Source organism: Pterocles gutturalis, unplaced genomic scaffold (genome assembly GCF_000699245.1).
Source record: "Pterocles gutturalis isolate BGI_N339 unplaced genomic scaffold, ASM69924v1 scaffold2811, whole genome shotgun sequence".
In the NCBI taxonomy this organism is placed as follows: domain Eukaryota; kingdom Metazoa; phylum Chordata; class Aves; order Pterocliformes; family Pteroclidae; genus Pterocles; species Pterocles gutturalis.
In genome coordinates, this window is record NW_010100020.1 from 4,618 (window position 1) to 31,613 (window position 26,996).

The following is a 26,996-nucleotide window of genomic DNA, read 5'->3' on the forward strand; positions in this document are numbered from 1 at the left end:
TTATTTGTCCTCTGTCCACTCTGGGATGTTGGCCCCTGCTAAGGCAGCCCGGTACTGCTGCAAGACACCGCGGATGCTTTTAATGAACCCCTTGGACAAAGGGAAGAGGGGGAACCCAATATCAGGGTAACCGAAAGGAAACTCCTGTAGCTCTTTCTCCTTTTCTTTGGTTTCACACTAGGCTGCAAGGCAGAGTCCTGGGCAGCCTTCCCCTCGTCCGTCCGGTCTCTGGCCAGGTCTACCCCCCTGGCTTGGCCTGTGCTCTCCGAGTCCGAGTATTGTTGGAGATCACTGGTGCTGGGCGTCGAGGTTGTGAACTCCAACTCATCCAGCTCCTCCTTCCCGTCAAGCGCTGAGTCGGAAAGCTCGGCGGCCGCCCCCCGCTCCGAGGTGCTGCCGGCCTCCCCCGGGGACCCCACATTGTCTCCTGGGCTCTCGGCCAGGGTGCCGCAGGCAGAGAGAAGGGAGGCAGAATCCGCCCTGTTGGCCTGTTCGTGGCTCCGCTCCACCAGCTCGTTTGTCTCCAGCCAGGACTCGATGCGGGACACCAGGCGCCAGCCGTTGCAGCGAAAATGCTCACGGATTTCGTGTTCAAAGACTTCCACCGGCCTGCGTAGCAGCTGCATCATGGACTGCACCACCCGGATCAAGGTCATCTCGTTGTAGCAGCGGCTGTTCTCATAGCCCTCCTGGAGGCCCCGGTCGCTGTCAAAGGCTGCCTCGTTGTAGTAGGGCTCATTCACTAGGATGAGACCTGCCAAGAGAAGGGGAGACCGAGGGGTTAAGGGAGGGACTTCACTGGGAATTAATTGCTATCTGTGGTGGACGCCGCCGGACCCTGATTTCTGCCAAGGTGGTGGAGGTTCGAGGGTCACAGCAGGCAGCACAGGGGAGGGACTGCAGGAGAAGGCACTGCAAGGAAGCCGTGCTTTGGCTTCAAGCAGAGGCCAGGTTGGACAACGAGGAACCTGCAAGATGCACTGGACCGGTATTGCAGGGGGAGCACTCATGTGAGTGGGCATCTCAGATGCTACCGAGAGCTACCAGCATTCAAGATCCTTGGCTGGCAAGAAGCCTTCCACCAGTGCGATGCAGAGTAGGTAAAAAGGGCAGAAGGGGAAAGGTTTCAACAGCTCCTTTCCCTTCCCTCCCCTCCTAGCAAAAATCCACGCAAACACACCCAAGGCTTTTTTTTCTTAAATAGTTTTTTTTCCTCTTCCTCTTAACCAGACCAAAGGCCAATCTTCAGTAACAGGCTTTGAGCTGGCCAGGTCCTGTCCTATCCAGCACAGTCCCACCAGACAGTGCAGTTCTGAGACAGTGAACGCTGTGACAAGTCTCCCATACCAAGCCTTCTCCTGCTTGCTTCTGGTCTAATGTAATTACGCGTATGTAGCAATGGCACCGGCACTGCCACGCTGCTGGCAGCCTGCCACAGACTGCATTAGAGCTGGTGGCGGCGAGATCATGAGCCTCTCAAAGCCCAGGCAGCAGGAGCGGGACAGGAGGTTTTTCACTAGTACCGGGTTGCTCCAATTAAAGATTTAGTACTTCATTTTCTAAATTTGGATCCTCAGCTGTGTAAATAAGAAAAGGCTTTTCTCATGGTGTCATTCCCCTGCAGGAGGATACAGGTGGACTGGGAGACCAGAGGAGCAGGAGTCACTGCTGGCTCAAGGCGGGAGCCCTTGCTCTGTGTCAAAGTTTTCTCAAGTCACATGCCTGGGCTCCCTGCACAAAACGTTGGCCTTGAGGAATAGATTTGATTTGGTCTGTCTGCTCTCAAACTACATACAGCAGGGCAAAGCCCTATGGCAGGAAGCCCTGGGGCTGGTCTAGACACACCCCTGATTATTCTCTGCTTCAGAAGGAGCATAAACACGATCGATCGTGGGCAAAAACATGCCCAGTGTAGGACGGGCGGGTGACTCAGTGGGGATAAAAACCAGTCCTGCAAATGAAGCCCAGTTTAGCAACTTCAGCTAACTTTGGTAACTGGCTGAGGACAGAGTGGTTCACCTTTGTCAGCTCAGAATAACAAGCAAAACAGCTCTGTGCTTAGATGCTGCAGTGAGAAGAAGGGAAAGCATTGTGTCAGAGCTGGGATGCAGCCAAAAACCAGGGCATGAGAAAAGCTTGCACCTGCTTTGACTGCTGAACTGGAGAGATAAGAACACAGCTTTGTCCAGCAAGGTGAGAGCAAAAGGCAGCACTAACCCAGCTGGGGTGCCAGGTCCCAATTGTGCCACCCCCCCATAAGTCTGTGTCCCCTCTTCCCCCTGCCTTTTCCTGTCCTGCAGGCTCTGCAAGAGCATTTACCTTGGATGGAGATGAGTACTTGAAGGAGGCTGGATTTACTGGTCCACCTTTCTGTCCCCTGAAATGCACATACATTAAATTATGTTAAAGGGCTGAGGCACCATCAATTTGATCTGTGATAATTGTAAGACAAAGAGAGGCTTTGGTTTCTCTGCGCCCCTACCACTAAGGTCCTGCGACTTGCGGCAGCAACAATGGACTGACCAGACAAGCAGATGATGTGCTAGTGTCCCACTGTACCACCCCATCCCTCCCTTACTTGTTGCCAGCCCCACACCCCATCAGCCCAGTTCTGCCTGGAACACAGTAACCCTGCACACCAGGCACCAGTTCCAACCCCTCCCCAGCTGCCCTGTCGATCTGCCTGTCCAGAACACAGCATTTCCCTGGCCCTATTTATTCCAAGTCTTCTGTTGGACTTTGTGCCACACGACATCATTTGTCTGCAGTGTGTGGGACCCAAACCACAGGAGAACACCCCATGCTGGTGCTCGCATCTCTGCTCCGTCCAACTGTGACACAGCCCGACTGGCCTGACCACAGGCTTCTCACCGAGGAAGGACAGACAAGAGACAAATACAGTCCCAGAAGAAGCCAAACGACACCAGTTACCTGCTTCACACACCTGAAACAAAGCCCAAAGCCAGAGCTATCCCCTGCTCTGAGACCAGAAGCCACTCCGCACTGTTGGCCTAGTAGGAAGTGGCTTGTTCCAAAAGCAGCCTGGCACAACCACCGCTGCCCACGGACGGGCGGATGAAAGCGTTACCTTGCCTATCCACGTCCCCAGGAGGCTGACACACACTTTGCCATTGTCGTACAGGTTGGGATTCAGCCTCCCGCTGCACTGGGAGAGGTAGCGGAAGAGAGGTGGCACAGCGGGGTAGATGTTGGGGAGCTGGATATCGAAGAGGAAGAGGCCATCTTCATAGGGGGTGCGCGTGGGCCCTTTTATAAGTGCTGAGAAGAGATCCTGTGGAGAGGAGAGAGAAGCCAGGCGCTGTGACAAGTCCTCCCACCTCGGCAGGGTTGTATTTGATAGAGGGAGAGAGGGGCTGCGATTAACTCAGCCCTTGCAAGAGTCAGCTCAAGCAACACATCTCGGGGCACCTTCCCTCTGGAAGCTGCACGGCTGCTGTGACCCGATGGCAGCCCAAGCCTTCGGATTCAAAGCAGGGCTTCAGAGGACACCAGCTGGTCACTGGTTACACCAGCCCCTTGCTGTCTGCTTTTCCTGCTTGGGGGGACAGGAAGCCCAGTGGGCAAAGCACCCGAAATAGGCTTCCTGTAACGAGGAGCTCCCCGTTGTTTGTTACCCTGACTTGGGGAATGCGAAAGCAGCCGTTTAAGGTAATTACAGCCGTATTTCACATGCTGCACACATTCCTGCAGCTCTAATGCAAAGGATTAAAGCCAAGCAGGGAATTCCAAAGAAAGCGATCTGGATGCTGAGCCCAGCACTAACACACAGGCATTTGAGAGCAGACACTTGCCATTCGATCCTCGAAGGTTTTAACCATGATGCCATCAGGCAGGGAGGTGGCCAGGAGAGCCATCTCTTTCCGCACGGTGCTAAAGAACTTCTTTGCTTCTGGAGGCTGGAACTCCATTTTCTTAAAGGCATGGGTATCTGTGGGACAAGGAGGAGAACGGGATTAAAGTCTGCCTTTGGAAACTGCCACAGGTTCCTCGTGAAGGCAAATCTATCCATGTGTTAAACCTATAATTTGGAAGAGAAGAGTTGACTTGCTTTGATGCTGAGCCAGGAGGCAGCCTAGAGATTATTTTATTTTTCCCAGACTGTACAGCAGCCACAACCTGTACCTCCTGTTCTCATGGTCCCACACAAACATTGTCCCTGTGCCCCACAGGGAGCCCTGTCCCACAGCCAGGACAATGATGCACTGCACAGAGTGATGACCCTTTCTCTGCAAAACCCAAGCACAGCTCCCCATAGTTATTTATACACACCTGCAGGTTCAGAACAGTCTGGCCACCTTTCCTTCTCAGGTCTGGCCTGCTCGTGTGGCTTGAGGAGCACCCTGGCCTCTGCTGTCACCAGCATTCCACACAACCAGATGCTCTTTTTTTATTTTTGGCTGATTAACATTGGCATAAGTGAACAAGGACACTCACCCACCAAGGACACCCGGCACAAGAACACCAGCTGTTCCTGCTCTGCTTCTCAACCAATCCAGCCCTGGAAAAAGCCTGAATAAACCCTGTAACTTTCAAGAAAGTTATCTGCAATGGAAAGCAACTGATGTCCACAGCCCTCCAAAGTTAGTCAACAACATGGACAAGGGGAAGCCCGCTTCTGTGGCTTGAGAAGTTACAGTAGTGCCTAGAGATGCCATCTAAAAGCCAGGTTTAAGTTCCAGAACAGACTGTGCTCAGAAGTTGTCATAATTTCCCCTCCCCAGTCAATAAGCTGTGAAAAGGACTAGGAAGAAGAGAGGATAGCCAATCCAAAAGGCCTAGAAACAAAGGTTTTGGACCAAGAAGCACTGCAGGACTGCAGTGAATGACAGAGCATCCCGCACTGGCCTGACCTGACACACTCACCTGGAGCATACTCCAACACGGAGAAGACTTCCCCCTTGGCACTGGTGAAGGTGACTCCAGGCTTGCCTCCACTCTGCTGGCAGAGCACCGGTGTCTCACTGGGCCACTCCGACCTCACTGGTGTCTGTGCCTCTCCTTTTTCTTCTTTCTTCTCCGTCTCCACCATAGCTTCCATCTTTTCCTCCTCTACAATAGCCACATTATCCAAGGTCTTCTTTAGATTTTCCTGTAGCTTTTTAATATCATCCAAGAACTTCTTCTCCCGAGTGGGTTTTTCCAGCTCCACAGTTGGGGAGGTGGGAGACCCAGTCAGCAGCTGCTCCACAGTCATATTTTTCAGGCTTTCCAAGATCTTGATGGCCTCCTTTAGTTCCCGGAAGCTCTTTGGGGCTCCGTCCTTACCAGCTTTCTCTGCAGCAAGATCTGCAACTGCCATAGCCACAGCTCCCTGGACTTGTTCCTCTACTTTTTTCACCTCCTCTGCTGCCGGCTCCTCAGGCTCTAATTCCTCAATTTTTGGGTGGTCGTCCTCCATGAGTCCATTGTCTGTCTCCCAGCTGTCACTTTCATCCTCCCACTCAGAGGATGCCCCGCTGGTGCTGCCGTCAACAGAATCGTAGTCTGACTCCTCAATTTCTGATTCGATATTGTATAAGTGCTAAAGGAGAACAGAGTTACAAGAAACTTAGGCGGAAGCACAGAGTTTCAGTTGTTTTTAAATGCAAGTCAGCTCTCCCCATTAAAAGGGAGCTTCCATCTAGGATTGGTTGGGCTGTTTCAACCCCTTCCATCTCTCCAGGGTGGACTGCGTTTGATCCTAATCATGTGCTCCCCCATGACTGGCACAGATTATGGATCAGCATAGCCCCATCCTCCACCTTTTGAAGCAGGGCACTGGGGGAAAACTAGGGCAAGTGGGCTGCAGCTATCTCAGTGGCTGGGATCCAGCCAAGGAGAGCACACAGGCGCCAAACAGCTACCTGCATGCCCCAGGGTTTCTGAATGCAGAGCAAGTTCAGAAGGTATTGGGTATCGTGGGCAGAGTTCGTATTTCTGGTCCTGCTTCTGCACCAGCAACTGTGTTGGCACAGAGCCCTGGTTTGGCTGCCTCCACACTCCATCCTTCCACAGAGACAATGCTGGAACTAGGAAAACATTCCCATACCAGCTTTCTTCTTCTGTGGTACACACTACTTGCCGTCAGAGCCCTGCTACGCTGCTTTAGCTGTTGTATGTCACTGCTGCTTAAAATTCCGCTGGGACAATGAAGCCTAACTTAAGTTGCTGAATAAGCTCTTACATAAAACGTTCTCTTCCCCTTTGCAACTGGAAGGTGAACCCATCCACAGTCTATCTAGCCTCACCTCTTATAATCATGCTTTTGAATATGCTACATCTCTCACAAGGTCCCCCTGCAGAGGCTTACAAACATATTCCAGCTATGAGGGCCAACACAGAAGCAGGGGAGCAAGAACAACTTTATAGGGCTGTGCTAGGAGTTACAAGATGGAGAATTTTACCCACAGGCTTCTGACACTTGAATGACAGCCCAAGAACCCTCTTAATCTTGCAAGATATGACCCCAGAGGCTGAAGTGCATGGACACTGTCCTCTTGTCAAAGCCTTGACCTGAACCAGCACTGTTTAGCCAGTCCTGTGCCACCCAGAGACAGGCAGCCAGCAGGGGTTAGTTGGGTTCAGCACAAGTGACTGCAGGCAGGAAAAGCCACCAAAACTCACTGCCCTCAAAGCTAACCCAAATTTCAGTCAGAAAGTTAATTAGCCAGTTATGCCATCTTTATTTTTAGAGCTGAGAGAAAGCACCCAGACAGCTCATCTCTGGACACATGGACAGGCATTGATAAATCACGGTTTTACCAACTGATAACTCATGCTCCTGACATTTCCCCAACTCCCGTAATTATGCAGACGAGCAGAATCGAAGGGACTGGCGTGACACAGCAGGAGCTGCTGCAGAGCCCCAGCACCGCAGTGTGAGAACAGCCCTTTGTGGAGCACGATCAGACCTCTGATTGTGCCTGTGATCCAAGCACATGTGACAACGGGGGAAGGGAGACAGCAGCCTGCTTTGTAACACTCTAGTCCACTGCCATAGTGCAGGCATTGACTATTCTACTGTAATTAATGCAGAGCTGCTTGGTTTAAAAAGAAATCTTGATCAAGTGCTTTCTACTTGCAAACGCATCTCTGCGGCGCAGGCAGTGTTGTTCTCTGCCACAGTGATGGAGATGGGACCCTACAGAAGCAGGTCTTCTCTTATCTTTAGGCTGTCTGCCTTCATTTGAGACAAGGAGAAGAGACACGGGATGAAGCTGCAGGTGGATTAGTGAACAAGACTACAAGACAGCACAATAAAAACATTAGAACAATGCAGAAGACAAATCAAGGGGGCTGAGTGGAATAGTGTGGCTATATCTATATTTTTAAGTTTGCACTCAACTCCTCTTCCTCCCCACCCTGGAAAGAGATTTAGGTCTGATCCCTAGGTTAGCTAAGGTCACAGCTTGTGGCTCTAGTTCAGCTTCTGAGGGAGCTTCCTTAGCCAAAGAAAACACTATGGTGCCACTTCACAAGCAAGACAGAACAAGCAATTGTCTTTCAGCAGTGTGTTAGCTGGGCAATGCAGTGAACCTGGGCTCAACTCAGAGCTGATGAACCCTGAGCTCTGCAACTCCCCCTGCAAGCAGCAGGTGCTGGAGGCCAGGAGCAGGGCTGTGGTCAGAGCTGTGAACATGCAGCGCAGCGTAAGGGAGCAGTCTGCCCATCCTTTCCTGGCAGCATAATATTCTCTATGTTCATGGGGAGTGATGACCTGCTCTTGACAAAGGAAGGATTTTCCTGTGCTAACAGAAGTGAGAAGCCACCCTATCATATGGGAAGGCAGCAACAAATAGAGCAAGATTCCCTCACCCAGTGAATCTCTCTGCACCCAGGATTTAAAACCAAGACTTGTCACTCAGCTGAGGACTACAGAGACATTACAAACTGGAACAGGACCTCACCTGAGGCAGAATGATAGTCTTGGAGTTATCAGCCCACACCACTTCCACTTTACTGCTGACATCCACACGAGCCACTTGTCCGACCGAGGGCTGTGGAAACAAGAGCAATGCGTCAGTCCCTTTTCTTTCCCGGGCATTTCAGTACAGAGCCAGGAAGGTTTTGAGAACCAGATACTGCCTAGGCTGGAGATCCACCTAAAGCAATGCTTGCAGGAGCGGCAGGAGTCCTGGGGTCCCATGCTGCAGGGGAGAAAGAATCCTACACACAGAAAGCTCCCCCTTCGAGGAGGAGAGGACCAGGAGGACTGGTCTGGCAGCAGATCCTGACTTCTGCTCAGGACCAGAGCCACGGCAGGGCTGCAGGGGCTGTGCCCGCATGGGGACAGGACCTTCCCCTGAACCGGGGTGCCCTCTAGTGGGGTGCCAGCTGCCGGCCCCCGCGCTGTGACACCCAGCATCAGGGGCTCACAGCAGCTTCTCCCAGCAGGGAGCGAGCAGGCGCAGGCGTGAACACACAAGTCACAGCTGGCACAGAAAGTAGCATCTTGCACTGGAGGAAGGTTATTTAGGTCAGCTGGGCAAGCTGGGATGTGTTTCATGCTGCTGAAACTAGACCTGCAATAAGAGCAATGCTCTACCTTTTAACCCTTTTTTAGGACAGCAGTCTCAAAAGCTGCTTCCCTGCACACTAAGGAAGCCTGCTTCCTTGCAAAGTGTATTCTCTACAAAATGAATTGTTCCCTCCTTCTCTCCAGGAGATCAACTAGCTCAACAAAATTAACATGTACGTAACAACTCGGATGAAAACCAGCACACCAGTCTTCTGTTGCCAAATGAAACTGGTTTCATGACAAATCCACCTCCTCTCTTGCTCAGGAGCCCACAGAACATCCTCATATTAGAAGGTACTCAGAAATCCTACACAAGAATTGTATTAAAAGCCATCAAGCACATGTTTGATTCTTGTCTCAACTTTGTTCTTGCTCTGCTATAGACTGTCACCAAGACCAAGGGATTTCAAGGTTACATCTTGACCAGACTTGCAGATTTGGTATTTTACTCACAACAGCAGGGGACACTGAGACAAAACTAGCAAGGCCAGAGAGTCAGGATGCTCCTGTGGAGCCGAAGGCTCACCTACTGACTCTTCCAAGTGTCTCCACTAATACCTGGTGACAGTGCAGTCACGTAACTGTGCCCAGAACCTACCTCATCTTCTTTAGCTGCAGCTCCATCCGAGTTGCCAATGCGAATCACAATGTCAGTAGTGCGGAAGCGAAAGTCAGGATGATCAGCAATGTCATACACACTCACATCCTCCTCCTCCCCGATCAGCTGCATGGAGACAGAAGGTGAACAGTCAGCCCCAGGATGCTGCACTGACCTTCAGAGCGCCTTCAGCACTTAAAAGTACTTTGTGTTATATTTTGTGAATTTTCAGTTGCTCTAACAGCCTGCAAGGAGCTGCTAACGTCTGTTCTTGTCACCTCATCCTGTAGCACATCAATCAAGGCACAACAATGAAAGGAAACCGATATTCTGTCTCTCATCTGCTCACCCTCACCTTTACTACAGGTTCCACATCAACACAAGAAAATTTTATTCCATTCTGAACATCCGGATTCCTCAAAGCCATTCAGCGGGGCCCAAAGCCCAGCCTTTACTTCTAAAACTATCTAAGGCAATAGGAAGCATCTGATTAAAACCTTGTCATTTGATGGGAAACATATTTTCTTTGATTTCTCCTAGAAGAGAAGCACTAGGAGCCCACAAATAATGAGAAACAGGTAAAGTGGAGCACAACCCCCAGCCAGACTGATGCTCTGTTTTGAGAAGTAAAGGGCCCTACTCAGGTATGGGAATGCAGTCTCCCATCCTAAGGCAGACAACAGTACCCTAGATTTGAGAGGGCAACATCTCCAACTAGACTGTAATCCATCAAGAATCTAAACCACAGCATTCCTTCAAGCCCCAAGAAAAACGTCTGAGGCTGACTGTAGGCAATAGTGCCTGCAAAGGTCAGCAGGACAAGGTGCAATAGATTGATCCTCTTTCCGTGAGCTAGAAAAGATGTGGGAAGGTAAAATTCTTACAGTGAACTCAAGAAATCAATTGTGTGTAACCACTTTAGCTAAGTCCCCCAGGCCCAAAAGCATGTTACTGTTCCCATCCTCAAGGACAAGCTCCACTGCAGAGCTGACTCCCAGGCTTATCTGTGTTTATCTGTGAAGCTCATGCTGTTTTGTGGCTTTCTCCTAGCTGGTTCCAGCAGGCACTGGCTTCTGCACTTACCTCCACATCATCTCCACTGGATTTCAACTTGAACCACTTCACCACGCAGGTACGGCCAATATGGTCACCAGACTGCACGACTCCGTACAACCCGGGGTCCTGGGAGCTCTGAGCTTTTGGTTGCAACAGTAGGGAAGAAAATAGATAGGTTAAGTGGAGAAGCACAGACTGCCCAGCACCCGACGCTGTCAGCTCCCAAGCTCTCCCAGCTGAAGCCTTCCATTTGTGAATGGCATGAGGAAAAACCATTCTTCCTACACTTCCTACAAAACCATACTCGGCTAACAAGTTGCATTTTAATAGGGCATGAAGTGATGATCAAGTAAGATTATGCTGCATTGGAATGGGTGAACACATTCACTGTGGGACCACTTTTGAGCTCTATCACCAAGAGAAAACAGGCTGTCACCGTAACGCTTTGCTCTCCAAACCAGCTCCACACTGGGGCTGTCAGAGTTTCAGGACGGGGTGGCCAAGAGCTCCCCAGGAGCAGCCCTGGCTGCCACGCTCTTCATTTAGAACTGCGCCACCCACAACGATTATGCTCTTCTGGGAAAGTGCGCTGGACAAAGGGGGAAGGGAGGAAGGATGGAGGCATACATGTGCACCCATCAGGGATCCAGGAGCACCAAAGCTGGGCCTGGACCACCTCTCTAGGCCTGGGCTGTTATCCAGCACACTGGTATCCAGACACCTTTCAGATTTATCTGGCTGACAAGATCCACTTCCCAGCATCCTTAGGAGGGGATGCAAGGAACTGCAGGCATCCCAGACGACTTGGAGGGTATGTTTGACAGACACAGAGAGGAATGCCATTGTAGTTTGGTCTCTGGGAATCTGCAGAGCTGAAGCTGATGGATAATGTTAGTTTCCACAAACTAGATCTAACCCACAAGACCAGACTACTACTCATCAGAAATGGCCACGCAGAACAGCATCGTTTTTTTGCTAAGCCAGCTTTCCCCCTTCCCAATCTGACAATATCTTGTGCTCCCCACTGTTAAGGGTCTATCCCTGCTAGAACAGAAGAGGAGCTGAGAGCCAGATGGTGTGCCATCGATATTTCATATCCAAAAGCTGTAAAACTCCTCAAATGTGTACTGTGACCCTCACTAGTGTCACCATTGGTTTGGTGAAGAAAAGGGATGCAAGGAAATGTCTCTGTAACCCAAAATGCTCCAAGAAAAAATGGAGTCATGATAGACAAGCCATGCAGAGAAAGCAGCGTGAGATGAGTTGTTAATTTCTCCCCTCATTCTGCGAGAGAGCTCAGAGCCATCTGCACTTTCAAAGACAAGGTGGGCTACTTCTGCTCCACAGAAACACTGAGAAATACTTTGCTTCTTGGCTTTTATTCCTTTCACATCTCGCCTGTTGTCATAGTTCAACCTTGGTATTTAAATAATGATTCTCTGCTGACATTCACGTTAAGTCACCTGAATCACTGTCTGTCCCCTTGTCAGGCTCCTGTGTCTACCTCAAGCAAATACTGCTAACAGCTACCATAAAAAGGGCTACAGTACATCAGGGGATCCCGACTGAAGAATACTTGGCAATTAAGAGCATGTTTGTTCCCTGAGGAGAGCATCGTTTTGACACCCAGTACCTCTTTTGTCCACCACAAAATCCCCAGGGCAGAACTCGTTGTTGTCCAGATGATGGACTGGAATCAGCTCGTTGGAGCGAATGTTTGTCTCCACGGTGCCATCCTGCCACATCACATCAGCTGAAGTCATCGTGGTCACCACTTCTACAGCAACCCTAGGAACACAGAAAGGCAACGAGTTACCAGAGGAAATGTGCACGAGCACACCCAGAACATGATGCTGGCAGCACCAGGAATCAAGATGGATCTCAGCAAGTCAGGAAACCCCATCCAGTCCCCCTTCAGCAGCTACACAGCAGGCTTTGTTTTAACGGGTTCTCAGTCACTGCAGATGTTACATTGCTGCAAGTCGGTATTGCGGGAGGACTTACTTTCCAGGGAGCTGATGCTGAGCTCACTTTTTCCTCATGGAGCAAATTATCTGCTAGCACCCACTATCTACCCCTGGCAGAGGCAAGACAGGTCCTTCAAATACTTTGAAACTTAAGATCTTCTCCACTGAAGCACCTTCTAGCCTGGCAGCTCTGAGGAGCCTTTGAAGCCAGAGGAGCATGGGAATGTAAAGGAAAGATAAAGCAGCATCCATCTCAGCCCTTTCAGAAAGAATATAAAAAAAAGAGGCAACACATTCAATGTGGGTAGAGCTAAAGGATTTTGTTTAAAAGAGAAAAGTCTCCTTTTCCAGCTGTTCAAACACATACATGTGTCTCTCTGCAGCTCAGAAATGAAACCCAAACATGCAACAATAGACCACATACTGGTACTCTGTTGTGGAGCTTAACAGAGCTGCTTGAAGAGGCAAGTTGCTTGGGGGCAGGAGGAACAGAGCTACAGTCTAGCTGGACAGACTCTTCTAATGAGCCCTCCACCATTTTCATCTCTCCTACAGTGTGGAACAAATTGAATCCCATGCTGATTTTAAATCTTTTCTTTATTTTGCTTGCCAGGCCTTCCAGACATAATACCAGTGCTGCATTTATGTTGGTTTCAAGTCAAACCATAAAGAAGACACAATAGGCAAATACAACTGTTTTTCCCCAGCTCTGTTTTTATGAATGTTAGAAAAATATTTTTAAGTAGAAATAATATGAAATTTCTAGTAGGGCCAGCACTTAAGAGCAGATATTATCAGAGAAGGAAATCTGTAACACATCAAGGGTAGTGGGTGACATGCCAAGAGATGGTTCCTTGGGGAAGTGGGGACATTGCAGCTGAGCATGGGAGAGTGGAACGGCAGGCCACCCAAGGAAATGATACAGTCCTGTCTGCAGTGCCATTTATGCTGCTTTGCAAACAAAAATCATGACTTGGCATTAGTAAAAAGCCCTGTATATCCTCACTAAAAAATAACCAGAGGTCTATGTCCTGCCTAAAGAGCTGCAGCAAGTCACTAAATGATGGTAAAGCCACATGCTGAGTTGGCCCCCTGCAGTCAGAGATGCCCATGAGCTGACACATCAGTTCTGGTGACTAACTGCAGCAAGCCCATCCACTTTGCATTTCTCAGCAGCGCTTGGCAGCACACCTACCGCTGGTCTCACCAGCTTCATCTCAATATTCAAACAGGGAAGAACCCCCATACTGAGCTGTGACCACTCGCCACACATGCCCTTTAAAGTATCAGCTGCGGTTTCACATTCTGTGCTTAAAAACCTGTATTTCTTAATTCTCTGTGACACGGTCATCTCTGCAAAGTGTCCCAGCAGCTCATCTCTGCATTTCTTTGTACAGAGCTGCCCAGACCCAGCACAGGAATCTCTGGTGTCACAGGGATCTCTCCCCACCACCTGTATGGTGCAGACAGCTACCAGGTTTACTAGCTAACCTCTCCTTAACAAAACCCTTAGTGAAGCAGAAGCAGTCAGCAGGAGGGCGAGAAGCAAAAAGTGAACCAAGAATAATTTTTCAGGAACTCTATCATGCGCTTCCATTTTTTCTTTCACTTGAATACTGCTCTGCTGAGGTTTGTGACCTTCAAATCCAATTTCTCCAAAACCCACAAGGACTAAAGGAACAGCTCTCCTTGCGTACAAAGCTAGAACACCCAAAGAAAATGTGAATGAAGTTCATGGCATTCTCAAAACTACTGGATCCCTTGAATCCTGCTAACGTCACTTTTCTGGGAGGATTCTCACGTATTATCTGCACTAGTTCATTTCCAATGGAGGACCTGTATACAAAGAAGTAGCTCAGGGAAGCCAGCAAGACAGGTTAGCCAGCTGTCAGGTGTCTTTGCATCCACTGGAAACAGTTTAAACATCCTCAAGTTAGGACAAAGATAAAAGTTGCTGAGATGCAGTTTTATCTAGAAATGGGCAGATACATGCAATGCTTCCTCCCTGAACCTACTGAAATCAATTCCTGCAAGGCTCTCAAAGAGTGCATATTCTTCTTTTAAAAATGCCAATAAAAAGTACACTGCTGGCAGACATTGCAGATCTCTCTCCAGAGCAGAGTGAGGCTAACAGAGACCACTGCAGCACAAACCCCTGCCAGCACAGACCTCTGTGCTGATCTGGAGACAGCTCCCTGGGACGGTAAGCTGTCCGCTCATGCCAGCATGTCTATCCCTCAGCCTCTCTGCAGAAGCTGCTGATGAGGTAACCAATTAGTGTCATGTTTAAGCTATAAGATCTTTATTCACCTGCCTCTTTCTCCGCGTACAGATATTCTGTTGGTGCCTCGAGGCATAGCTGAGATAGAATAACATCAGTGTCATGTCACGTGGCCCCAGTTTCATCAGAAGCTGGACTGAGACCAAGCTGATTTCACACAGGCCACTGCACAGTCATCACAAGATAATTGCTGTTGGTTACCACCAAGTGGTGTCCTGACGTGAGGCACACTATTGCCCCTCTACCCAAGCTGAAGAGGAGGGTTACCTCTGAGAACTTTGATAAGGGAGATTTTAGCAAGTGTACCTGGGTTTGGAAAACCAACTCACCTGTCTCCTGGCTTAAACTCTCGTGAAATCTTGGTCTTCTTCTTCTTGTGCTTCCGCTTCAAGTTTTTGATGGAAAGAGGGATGCTCTTCTTGCGGCCAGTGCCACTGCCACTCTGGGACGAGGCAGTGGAGCTAGCAGAAGAGGTGACAGAGCTAGTGTCATCAGTGTCATCAGCTGCTTCATCATCAGCATCTTGCTCCATGGACTGAAGCCGGTAGTCAGGCGACCCTTCATCTTTCAGCAGAAAGGGAGGCTGCTGCTGTCGCACTGCTGCTCCCCCCTTCTCCTTCCCCGTTTCTTCAGGCTGCTGCTCCTCCTTTCTCTCCCCAGGACTTGGTGCAATGTTGGAAGAGTCATCCAGCTCACACTTTGATCCAGGTTTAAGCTCTTCTGATTTTTGGTCAGCAGCTGCAGCAGATTCTTTGTCAGGTGCTTCACTGGTACCCTGAGACTCCGGGGAGCATGACATGATCTTCACTATCTGCTTCTTCAGCAGCCGCCTCACCTAGGGAAAGCAGACCTGGGTCTGACAATATGCCTGTACACTCAGCAAGCTGACAGCCAGCCTGGGAAATGGTTAGCTTTGTACACAGAGGAGAACAGCACCCCACGGGCCTCTGCACATTTCACCTACACCACTGAATCCTGCAAACCAGCATCTCACCACTGTTAACTCAGGAGCAAATATGAGCTGATCCTGAGCAGCACTGGACTAGTCCAAGGAACATGAGTTTTGCTCTTTAAGGCTATTTTAAGCATGTTCTGAACTTTTTGTTATGGAAGGTCACAAGTGGCTGCACAAGTTAATCTATGTAACAGACACAGCTAGGCAGGGAGGTCACCATCCCCAGTGCTGATATCCTGTTATTCTAGGAACACCGCTGCTCCACAGCCAGCATGCAGAAACCATAGCATGACTCATTTGGACTGGGAAGCAAAGACTTCTCTTGTCTCAGTGTGCAAGGATTTAACTGAACAGTTCAGCTCAGTGAGAAACCTGAGGTCACAGCTAATGAAAACGATACGTTTAACAGTCCCGGCTGTCAGAGCACACTAGCTCCAACACAGCTTAACCCCTGCAAGGTGACACCTCTATGTTCAATGTCCTGTTCATGTTCTCTTGTGGCATTAGCTGCATGCTTCACCCAGTGCAGTCAGACTGCTGTACAAGGTCACTTCGCTGCTGGCGACAACAAGCCATTACTCTTTACAACCACTCCAGAAGTCACATACCAGACCACATGACCACCAGGAAGGTTTCTGCTCTAAAAGCCACAGTGACCAGAAATGCTAGGAGAAGTTAATGCCTCCCTTGATCCCTCAACTCACCTTTTTGGCAACTGATCCTTCACCCAGGACGCAGTTCCTCTCGGGGCATTCACAGGTGATTTTTGCAGGTTCCACTTTGTCCGGGAACACATAGAGGCACCTTTCCCCAAGCTGCCTTTGGGCATGGTCAAAGCACCCTAGACGCTTTACCCTGGTAGAACAGGAGGACAGCCATGAGCAAAGACCGAAAGCAGTAACAGAACCTAGAAGCAACCAGAGCCTTCAGAAGGCTGGCACAACCTCACGCCAACAGCACTTCTAGGGTGGCAGAAGCCAACACCACACCAAATCTTTTCCAGGCACACAATTCTAAAGGCGGAGTGGGAAATTTCACCAGGGACTGGGTGGGGATACAAAGGGTTTGTGTGGGACACCAGTCATTCCTCTCCCTCTAGCTCCCCCTCCCAGAGACAGCTGCCAAGAGACATTTGAAGTTGGCATTGGTTTTTTTGCTGTCATCTGAGAGCTGCTCTCCTCCAGCTTATGAACTCCACGCAGGAACCACACTGCAGTGTGCTATTACTCCTCTGACTTCTGAGTTTTGTCCAGCCCGTTTTTGCAGCTGTAGCCTGAAGAGGGCACCAGATGCTCCCCCAGCACCTGCCTGGGTCCAGAGCAGGATACCTTAGCTGCCTACCGCGCACACACACAGTTAAGAGATGCAGCCTGCTCCAGACACAGGTGGAAGGACAAGGGAAGAAGTGAGCTGTTGCCAGATACCACCTTGCTCTATGCACTGGCAGCTGGAGAGTACTTGGAGAGCATTGGTGGGATGCTACCCCCTGTACTGTTAACTCAAGTGCCTGCTAAACTACTTTGGAAGCTGTTCTCTCACATTTTTGAAGCTCTGGAATATACAGGCACACAACAAGGCAAAAAACCCAGTGGAAACAGCAGCATTGTGCCTAATCAGCTGGTAGGCACATCACCCATGTCCGTGCAGGCCCTGGGTGCTGGGAGTGAAAAGGGATTTTCAACTAATCTCACCTGGACAGGTTCTCCTGGCTGATTACAGAGGGAGGAGGGCTCACACTGTCAGTACCTCCAGGACAGAAGCTCTTAGTGATCCAAGTGACCTTTAGCTCTACCACCTGTACCTACAATGTAAATAGAGAGAAAGCAATTTAATTTTTCAGGGGCTTTCCTAGACCAGTGTCTAGGATCTAAACATTTATGCACAGGAAAGCAGCAAACCCGCTTTTATAATTTAAGATGGCCAAATACAGTCTCACCACATCCAGGACCACTACAGTGCTCCCGTAGCACGGCTCTTGGCAACACCAAGAGCTTCTACAGTTTTTAACTTCAAGAAAGACGAAATTTGGCTTAGGAAGGAAGCCATAGTACATATAAATCAGTGGTCCAATGTCACTAAGAGACATGCTAATGGACTTGGAGCTGCTCCCTCTTTCAGCACAGAGTCAGCAACGTTTCTTCCTTTCTGGATAGCGTGCAACATTAAGTTTCAACAGAAGAGGTGCTTCTACTACCGTAATGATCAGCAGTATTGGCTTCTAAGTGTACTGGCACACGATCACCTTCCAGGGTACCGGCAGGGGCTCTTGGGAGGAAAAGCCAAACCACACTCAAAAGTCCTGTCAGTCCACAATGAGAAATTTGTCACCTTGGAGGAACACAGCCACAGTTCATTTGCTCTTGGAAGGTTACCATGGCAAGCTGACTCTGCTCCAAAACGCCAGCCAGGGACCGTTCTATGCAGAAGGTGGCCGTGTGTCCGCTTGTCGGTCCTTACCTCTTCCACCACCACTCTGAACTTGCTCTTTGTGCTCAGAACAGGCTTCACACCCGAGAGCCACTGCACGCTGGAGAAGACTTTAGAAGGCCCAATGAGGACTTGCCCAGGATAAAAGCCATATGAATCATCAAAGAAGAGACCCTGTGGGGGAAAGGGAGGTGGAAAAAATGGCATAAAGGTCTCCTAGGATTTAAGATTCCAGCATTTCTCTTCTCTCATTCATGATCAGTAAGATTAACCACAAAGGTAAAGTCTGCAAGTTGCCCATCTCCTAGAACTCATCCCTCTCCTGAAGGCAGCCCAGCACTTCCTATAGCAACCCGCTCCGTCACACATCCAAAGGGGACTATGACTGGTGGGGGAGAACAAAGGTACTTGCAAGAAACAAAAGATGTGTGTTTCCACACAAATGTTCTCAGTAACAGGGTAGCCAAGGTGTGCTGGGCCCTGGGCAAGGACACCCATCCCTTTTCCACACAGAGCTTTCAGAGCCAGAGGATGCCTGCCTTCACTCCTCTGCTCGTCAAATTACATAAGTATTATTCCTGTCTTAGGTGGATTAGCTAATACAACAGTTCTTTGAAAACAAAACAGGATGGTAAACACAACAATTGCTCTCCTAGAGCTCTTTCCCACTGATATTCTGAGTGACTTGATGAGTTGAAGAGTCAGAATGTGTGGGCAGACAGAGCAGTTGAGGGCAGATAAAATACTGAGCACAAACCTGTAGCAAATCTTGTAATTTGTCAGAAAGGATAAGAGCAGTACGACAAGATCTAAATCAGGTAAGTACCTAACACAGCAATTCTGAGTATGGGCTCAAGAGTAACACTGGAGACAACTCATGTTTCAGACCAAACAGTGAGCCTCCGGAAGACTATGTACACTTTAAAAGCAGCCTGACTCAAAACAAGAGATGTCAAAATTGGGTACCCAGACACTGGATGCTGCCACAACATCTATTTAATGAGCAGAAAATATGCTGCACAATACACAGCAGAAGAGACTAAGATACTGGAGAATATCTAGCAACAGACCACACCTTTTCTGTACCGAACAAGAAAACCACAGCAGCACATCCTATTAAACTGACATTCCATTTACTCTTTAAGAAACAGGCATAAAATTTTAACAGAAATGCAGTTTTAGATCAAAGGAACCTTCGCTTTGAAGGCTGGGAAGGATAAGGGCTGACTGCATTGCTAGTTCCTAAGAATTACACGCCATTCTCAGCTGCCAAAACCACTGCCAGGAGTGCAGCGAGGCCCTACTGATGCTGTTTGGAAGACAAACAAGCTGTTGTCAGCCTTTGAAGGTGAGAGAGGTTAGATCCCACCATCACACAGGGAACCGTTTTACCCAAAAGCTAGCAAAACCTTCCGCACCATGTGATTTGGAAAATGCCCGTACGGTGTCGGGTCTCCATTCAGAGAATATGATGGACTACAATAACAAGAGAGGCAGTATTTCACATCATCTGGAAACGTGCTTCTAGCAGAACACCTTTTAAATAACCTGCCCTTTTCCAGAAGGGGAACAATTTTGAAAGCATTAAATGGAGTAAGAGCCCTTCTAAACACGTACAGATAATGAGCAGATAGTGAACTGCCTTGACATCAGCCATCTGACTGCATGTTATGCAAGTTTTTTGCAAAGAAAGCAGTAGCAGCTGGATATACTAATTGTAATACCTCCGCAAAACCTGCTCATTACTAACATTACCCTTAAGCTACATCCTGTTACACTTACTGTAAGTGAAGATCTAGTGAAGTGTTTTTCATCTGTGACGCATCGTTTCATTTCTAGGATTAATAATGCCTATAGTTTTGCCTTCTCCCCCACTCCTGCATAAAACGCTTACGAGGTTAAGTTCATCAAAAAGGCTCCAAGGAGAACCAGAAGCTCACCGAGTCACTGACGTGAGGACAAACGTCATACAGCTTGGCTCCATCTTCTGTGCTCATAGAACACCTGGAAAACAGACAAGAGACAGTCGCCTTTCCAGAGCCATCCACCTCAAAAGCAAACAGCCACTGCCCAAGCAGGTCTGTCCGTGTGCCCAGCAGTATATTGCTGAGCCTTTATGGTCCAGAGCAAAACTGGTTATAGACAAGTTATAAGAGCACTGCCTCTTATCTAAAGGTTCCATTCAGCATGTAAAAGAAATAATAATTAAGTAATATGCAGGGTGCTAGACAAGATTTGTCTTCTGTAAAGGTCCCACTTGTTATTCACACCAATCCTAAAGGCAATTTGGTTATACTTGCTTCAGTAATAGCTTCATTTCCAGAGTGAGTTCTGGTGGGATCTCAAATGATTCATTAGGAAGAGATGTTGAAAACAGTTACCTCATTTTACATTGCTATGCATGAGCTGGTAACAGAAACCAAGCACGGTTTTAAATTGCACCAGTGGCTGCAGGCAATCCAGATAGAGAAGTGTAGCTATTTTTCACTCCCAGTTTAACACACGCATAAGAGCCTTCCAGCCTGAGTTAACTGAAAGCTAAAACAATCAAAATTTCAGACGCATCCACCAATCATCTGTTATAGCTCTCGCATCACTTGCTTCTCTTAGACTCTGAGCTGGCTGCAGGATTGTGAGCTTTTTTTTTTTAAACATCAATGTCAACACTCAATTTACAAGACAGATGGGTTATTCCCCAGCTGCCAGGCCCATAAGCCTCTTGGCCCTCCACTGGTTCATTCCTTCTCTTGCATCAATAGAAAAAGTTTGTTGGACAAGACAGGCCTCAGTAACAGAGTGAACGCAGTGAATTCAAAGGGGTTTAGTTCTCAAATAACTGCCTGATATGCACAAGGAACAGAATTCAGATCCTCCTGCTGGCTTTGCAGAAATAATTTAACCAGATATTTTTTCCAATATCTCTGGTTAAACCTTTCTCTAGAGATATGACTTTGGATTAGGTCTTCACTGGAAAAACATTCCAAATACAGTTGCAAGTAACAGTGAAAGAGCAAAGCTGATCAGTCTTGGGCTGCTTTTCCATCTTTGATAAAAAACACTAGTCTGCAAGTTCCTACACTTTCACAGACCCTTTTTTTAAGGTAAGAATCCTCCGTGTATCTCAGCAAAGTTAGGCTCTCCTACTGAGAATACATCTGGAATAGCAGTTGATCTTAAACAGCTATTTTTCCAGAGGAGAAGCACAGTTTAAAGACCGATGTGCTTTATTTCTGGAGCACTGATCTGCTGGGATTGAAAAACGTTGTCACCTTTCAAACAACACCTTTTTCAGAGGGTGGCGAATGAATCTCAATGTTTTCAGAGAAGATAACACAAGCATATAACTTATCAGCATGTGAATGAAGCCCAGCCAGCTTCTAGTTCTCCTAAACTAGATCAGGAATGTGCAACCCGAGGGGGACAGTCTTCAACAGAAAGAGAAGTACCTGGCTCCGTTGGAAAGCTTGAGGATGACCTGGTTCTTCAAATCATAGACCTTGCCCAGCCAGCAGTCGTAGGCTATGTAGTCACCATACATGAAAGGCTACAAAGAAAACAGGAAACAAAACCTTACGAACACCAACCCTTGTACTTCGAACCATCAAGCAAAACCTCATACAATGCAGAGTAGATAGCAATTGCACAGGAATTTATGACAGCAACTGTAGATCTCACTGTAAACTGGAATAATGTACATTGAAGAGCTTGCTTGACAGTCAGCACATAGCCTGGATTCCCAGTCAAATAGCTTGGGCTTTCTGGGATTTTCTTCTCAGATCTTAAACTTGCTAAACTGCACTTGCCTTCAACCAATATTAACAATTATTTTTTATTCCTGAGCCTAATATTCCATCCCAAGTAGAGAATCCTGTATCCCACTGCCTGGCCACAAGCTGTTTTTGAGAAGGATTGTGACACTCCTGCTCTTCACTCCCAAATTATATTTTTCTTAGACGAAAAAGAATGATGAAATCCTATCCCACCTGGTCTCTGTAAATCACCCACCTACTCAAGAAGGAGAACCAGGTATGTTTCAGACTGTTCCAGCTCAACAGAAAGGTAGTCGACTCCTCTCAGCATTTTTATAGCCTGTTTAAACAACAATACTGCAGCTCAGAAGCCCTGGGCCACTGCCATGGGGCTGCACCCATCAGGTCATCACAGCAGCCCACCTCAATGCAAAAGTTCTCGCACAATTTAATGTCAGCCTAGCCCTCCATGTCAATTTGGTCTCAGCCATGTGATCAGAAACACAGAACAGATGGGGAGATGAGGTGATGCTGCATCATCTTTCAGGGAGGATGCTTTCAGTAAGTTTAAAATAAAACCAAACCGCAGATGCATCTTGCACAATATGGATTCCTCCCATGCATGTGTTACTTGGAATACAGCAGCATCCCTCTAATCCACCACGCCCTGGCTCCCACGTGTATTTTGGCTGTGTTCTCACCCAGATATGTTGCAGGTCTTTGCTGTTGACAGGGTAGAGGATGCAGTTGGTTCCTACCAGCTTCACAGCACACTCTATGTTGACATCAATTACAGTCCCACACTGGCTGTCCTGAAAACACAAAAGAGAAAAAGTTTATCACCTAGGGAAGGTCCTACACACACACGTATGTGCTCTGTGTACCCATGGGGAGCGCAGAGGCAAGTCTCAAGAGTAAACCCGCCTCACAACCTTCAGGCCCCCCCTTCTGAAGGGGCATTTCACATGACCCTGAGACAACTCAGAAGGTGAGATCGCTATGAAAGACCCGCAGTGTTTTCTCACCAGTTAAAACCTGTAATGGCTGCTAACACAGGAGCCCAGAGACTCCTACATCTGGTCAAATAAGCCCACACGACGTCAGGTGATTACCATTCACTTGCTTTAAGATCTGCCTGGCTCCTTGGACTAAACTGAGCAGTTCTGGGCAACTCCACAGGTACTGCCCTGAGCCAGCAAAGGCAGGGGTAGATCATCATCTCCAGCACACAAGAGAACATCTTTAAAGCCATCTGTGACTTCTCTTGTAAAGCTTGATTTTGCAGGACAATGTAAATGGTCTCCAATTGCTGACATACTGAAAAAAAACCTGGCACCTTTCATTAGATTTCAAGGTTTCAAGCCAGATAATTTACAGTTGGTCCAATTATGAGATGGTTGTCATTATCTCCCTCACTAGCAAAGTTTTAATCTTTTTTGTCCCCAAGAAAATACCACATGCTGTCAAGAGCCTTCTGGGGATAGCCTGGCAGGGAGCACACAATATGCACGTTGCTTACACATATGGGGGAGGCCTGCAAGGAAGGGCTGCTAACCCAAACACTGTCAAACCTGGCAGCTGCCCTGGCCTCCTGACAGCTGGGACAATCGATACTCTTATTTATTAAAGACTACAAGTCCATTATAAAAGCTGACTGAGGGCCAGCATGACAAATGCCCTGGTATCAGCAACTTCTGAAGCTGTCCTTGTCTCAAACATCAAGGTCTCTGCTCCGCAGGACTGGAGCAGAACACTCGAAGGGCTTATACCCTGTGAGAAGTGGATTTGTTTGCTCAGTCCACTCAAACACGCAGTTCTTTCGACCACATTAAATATTTATTCAAGGCTTTCACTCAGAACCCTGGGCAGCCCTTTTGGGAGTTCAGGAGTTTGCTGGTGCTCAACCCATCCACTCTCATCTTGGAGACTGGTAGTTTACAGCAAAGACACCCTACAGACACCCGCCGTCCAGGATAATTCCTGGACAGACTGCTCAGCCCATTTGGCTGGCTTGCTTTCCACCTGCTTCCTGCAAGTCCTCTTCCTCACATCACACAAACCTTGTGCTCCTCAGCTCTCTGGCTCCCGAGGAAGAGGCAATGAGGAGAGCAGGTCCTGCCCCAGGCGCGGCTGTGCCAGCATGGCCAGGAGGGCCCGCAGAGCCCAAAGCAGGAGGGGCTCGTTCCCTCCAGCTGCTCCTCATATCACTCCCATTTCTTTTCAGAAAGGCTGGGAAGCAAAAGGAGTCTTTCCCAGCTACAGCTCCATCACAACAGACAGAAGCTAAGCCTAACGCAGCTTGCAGCCCGTACAGGCTGCCAGGAAAGAGCCCAGCAGAGCTGCGCCGTAACTCTCACCTGGAAAGGGTTTGCCAGACCTACACCGGATTCACGACAGCTGCTGCCAGCACGATTCGAGCTGCAGGATGAGCAAAGCCTGCTCAGAAGTGGCACCTGCTCAACAAACCCACAGCTTCTGAAGGACAGAGCACGGCCACCTACCCTGCGCTTCCTCCAGATTAAGCTAAATGAAGCGTGCCCAGTCCATCCTCTGCCTGTGCTTTGCAGTTCAGGCCCTGGGTTTCAGATCTCTTAGTAGTCAGAACCAAAAAAACCTCAAGAAACAAATCCCTTGCCCTACACTAAGCATTTCAGAATTAACTTTCCCTTTATCAGCAGCCAACAGGACAGCAACTCTGAGACATGATACAATCCAACACCTGCAGTTTCTGTGGATCATCTCATCTCTGGGCCTAAACACCCTCTTTTACTAAGAATACCAAGTAATAAAACCAGGACTGGAGTGACTGATGTACCCCAACACCCTCTGCCCATTCTCTAACTGAGAGTTTCTTTGTGGAGATGGTGCCTGCACCACCCTACAAGCCTGTCTCCCATCTAACACAGCCAGGTGCTGTTAGCCATGGGCCAGAGCACTGGGTTTAGTTCAGCTCGCTTCTCCTTCCAGTTGCAGAATGCTCAAGCAGGCAGAGAGTACGGTTTGTGGTTAAGAAAGCAGAGACTGATGTTGTGAGCAGCCCCAGAAGCTACAGGGCTGCTGAGTCACAGCTCTCCTTCCTCACCTGCCACTGAACCTTTGTTGATTCTGAGTTTATCTGTTTCACTGTCACATCGGATTTGCAGGCTGAGGGGTTTGCTGAATCACTCGGTGAGATTACAGCAGTGCTCAGCAATGCAGTCCCGGAGCGAGGAGTCACCAACTTGTCTCTCTTCTGCCAGCGCAGGTCTACAGCCGCAGCACGGCTCCCCACCGCCTGTTAAACACAACTGACCCATCCTGTTCATTAGATGTTCCCATTAAAGGAGAAGCCAAATGAAATGAGCTGACATTTCACAGTTCTGCTACAAAAATCAATTTCCATCAACCCCAACAGCAGAACTGGAAAAGGGAGCTGGCTGATCTTCATTAGAAGAGGGATGGGTTCAAGCCCCACTCACACCAGAACTAAGTGAGCTCCCTAGACTCTCTTCCTGCTTTTTCTGGTACCCTGATGGCATGCACCACGCTGGAGATACTGAATATTTAAGCAGTGACTGGAGGGAGAAGAGACTCTTTTGCTTCGCCATCAGAAAGAAGACTTTAGGGCAGACCAGCAAACTCCCACCTGAGAGCAGCAGCTCAGCAAGCACAGGCATTGATCCTATATCCTCCACCTCCCATCCTTCTACTCCTTCCCTCAAGACTTTTCTAATAAGGGGATCTTTCCACCACCCTCCTATTCCTTTATTTTAAAGGGACAGCATAGCTCAGCACCCTTTGAAGCAATAAAATCCAGGTGTCTGACAGATTACAGACCTACTTCTGATCTTTCCCTCAAATTACCGTACCACCTGGAAAAAATGAACTCTGCCACTTTCACCATTTCTCATCCAGCTGGATTAGACTTACAGGCCCAGCTGCATTCAGAGAAAATGATCTCATTTTATGCATTACCCCCTGAAGCAGTCTTTCCCCACACTCGGTGCTTGATGAGAAGCACACGAAATTGAGTCAGCTCTCTTCTCTTGAGGAACAGAGGATTTCGAGTCCTTCCTGCTCAAGGTTAAAAACAAGCCCTAGGAGAGTGTGGTGAATGCAGAGTAAGTTCCACATTGTGCCTTTGCCAGGCCAACTGGTGCAGGGCAACCATCCCACATCCTGAATCTGGCAGGCTGACACTTGCAGATTTTCTATTTTAAATGCTCTTGTAATTTTTGGAATATATCTAATTAACAAGTGAAGGTTTTCTTTGGGATAGAAGGGGTTTATGGTTTCATTTACCACTGACACTTAAAACACACTTGAGGGTAAGGTGAAGTATAAGTCATCTTCAGATTTGCTATGATTTTGAACTGAGAAGAAACTGAATTATACCCTCACCATCCCATAAATATAAAAAATGAAGTTATCAGCCACTAGTACAAATGATTAAGCAAAAGCCAGTGTTTAAACACACAAGCAGACAATAAACGAGCATGCAAAACAACTGCCGGGTAACGTATCTACCATACACGTGCAGCAAGCCAGAGAAGCTAATTTCCACTCAGATGAGTATGGAAATTGCAAACAAGCAGCATATCCATGTTTGCCAAGAGGAGAACAACTTGCTGTCCTGAAAGCTTGAAATGACTTTAAGAAGCATTGGAGAAGAAACAGTTGAGAGGCAGGACTCAAAGCATCCCTCTGAGCAAGAACAGTCCACTACAGAATCCAGCTGTGCCAGGTACAATGGCATGAACAGCTGATATTTCAATTTGCTGGCTGTTCATTATTTTGGATGGAAACACCTTCATAAAGCTGCAGTTTTAGTAAGATACATTGACTCCAAATTTCCATTTCAAACAACAATTAAATTTCTTAAGGAAATGTTTTGTTTCAGCATTTTTCAAATTACCCTTCAAGTTTTTCATCCCTTCTCTTTGGAACAGTCTGTGAAAAAGGGATGTGTTGACTTTTTTTTTTTAATTGACAAAAAAATGCTTTATTTAAAAAAACAAAACACCCAGGTCAAAGAATGGCCTTCCCCATCCCTGCACCAGGCTGCACGCCATGTGGTGCAACTGCAGCAGTTAGTGGCCAGCTGCCTGCCTCATCACAGCCTTAGTAGCCACATTGCCGGCAGCAAGCCAAGAGAAGATACAGGCGTGCACATGGCAGGCCATATGGCTCGGGGTTATAGGTTAGGTGTGAGCAACAGCAAGAAACTGCCAACCTAGCTAAGCTCCTAAAGAGACCACATCTCATCTGATAAATCGATTCTGAACAATGTTCCCAGTATTTCCTGCACAAAAACCAAATTCACCCATCTCGTTTAAGCACAAATGCTGTACAGCTAGAACAGAATGACTAGGACTTAAAATGGTATCCAGGAGGAGTAAAGGTTAACGATCACAGGTTGCTGCTGAAGAACCAGCTTGCTTTCTGCCCACCTAGCTGTGCCAGATG

General features: G+C 48.2%; 1 protein-coding gene across 1 annotated transcript in view; it reads right to left on the reverse strand.

Annotated features, from left to right (window-relative positions):
- UBE2O (ubiquitin-conjugating enzyme E2O) overlaps positions 1-26,996 on the reverse strand; it is a 27,525-nt gene continuing 529 nt past the window's right edge. Inside the window, 17 exon segments of the mRNA XM_010077975.1 lie at positions 1-149; positions 152-754; positions 2,320-2,377; positions 3,089-3,292; positions 3,813-3,949; positions 4,885-5,542; positions 7,908-7,997; positions 9,117-9,242; positions 10,200-10,312; positions 11,806-11,960; positions 14,750-15,255; positions 16,080-16,230; positions 17,067-17,176; positions 17,833-17,976; positions 19,743-19,806; positions 21,249-21,346; positions 22,253-22,363. Coding sequence (XP_010076277.1) covers positions 1-149; positions 152-754; positions 2,320-2,377; positions 3,089-3,292; positions 3,813-3,949; positions 4,885-5,542; positions 7,908-7,997; positions 9,117-9,242; positions 10,200-10,312; positions 11,806-11,960; positions 14,750-15,255; positions 16,080-16,230; positions 17,067-17,176; positions 17,833-17,976; positions 19,743-19,806; positions 21,249-21,346; positions 22,253-22,363 — 3,477 coding nt within the window.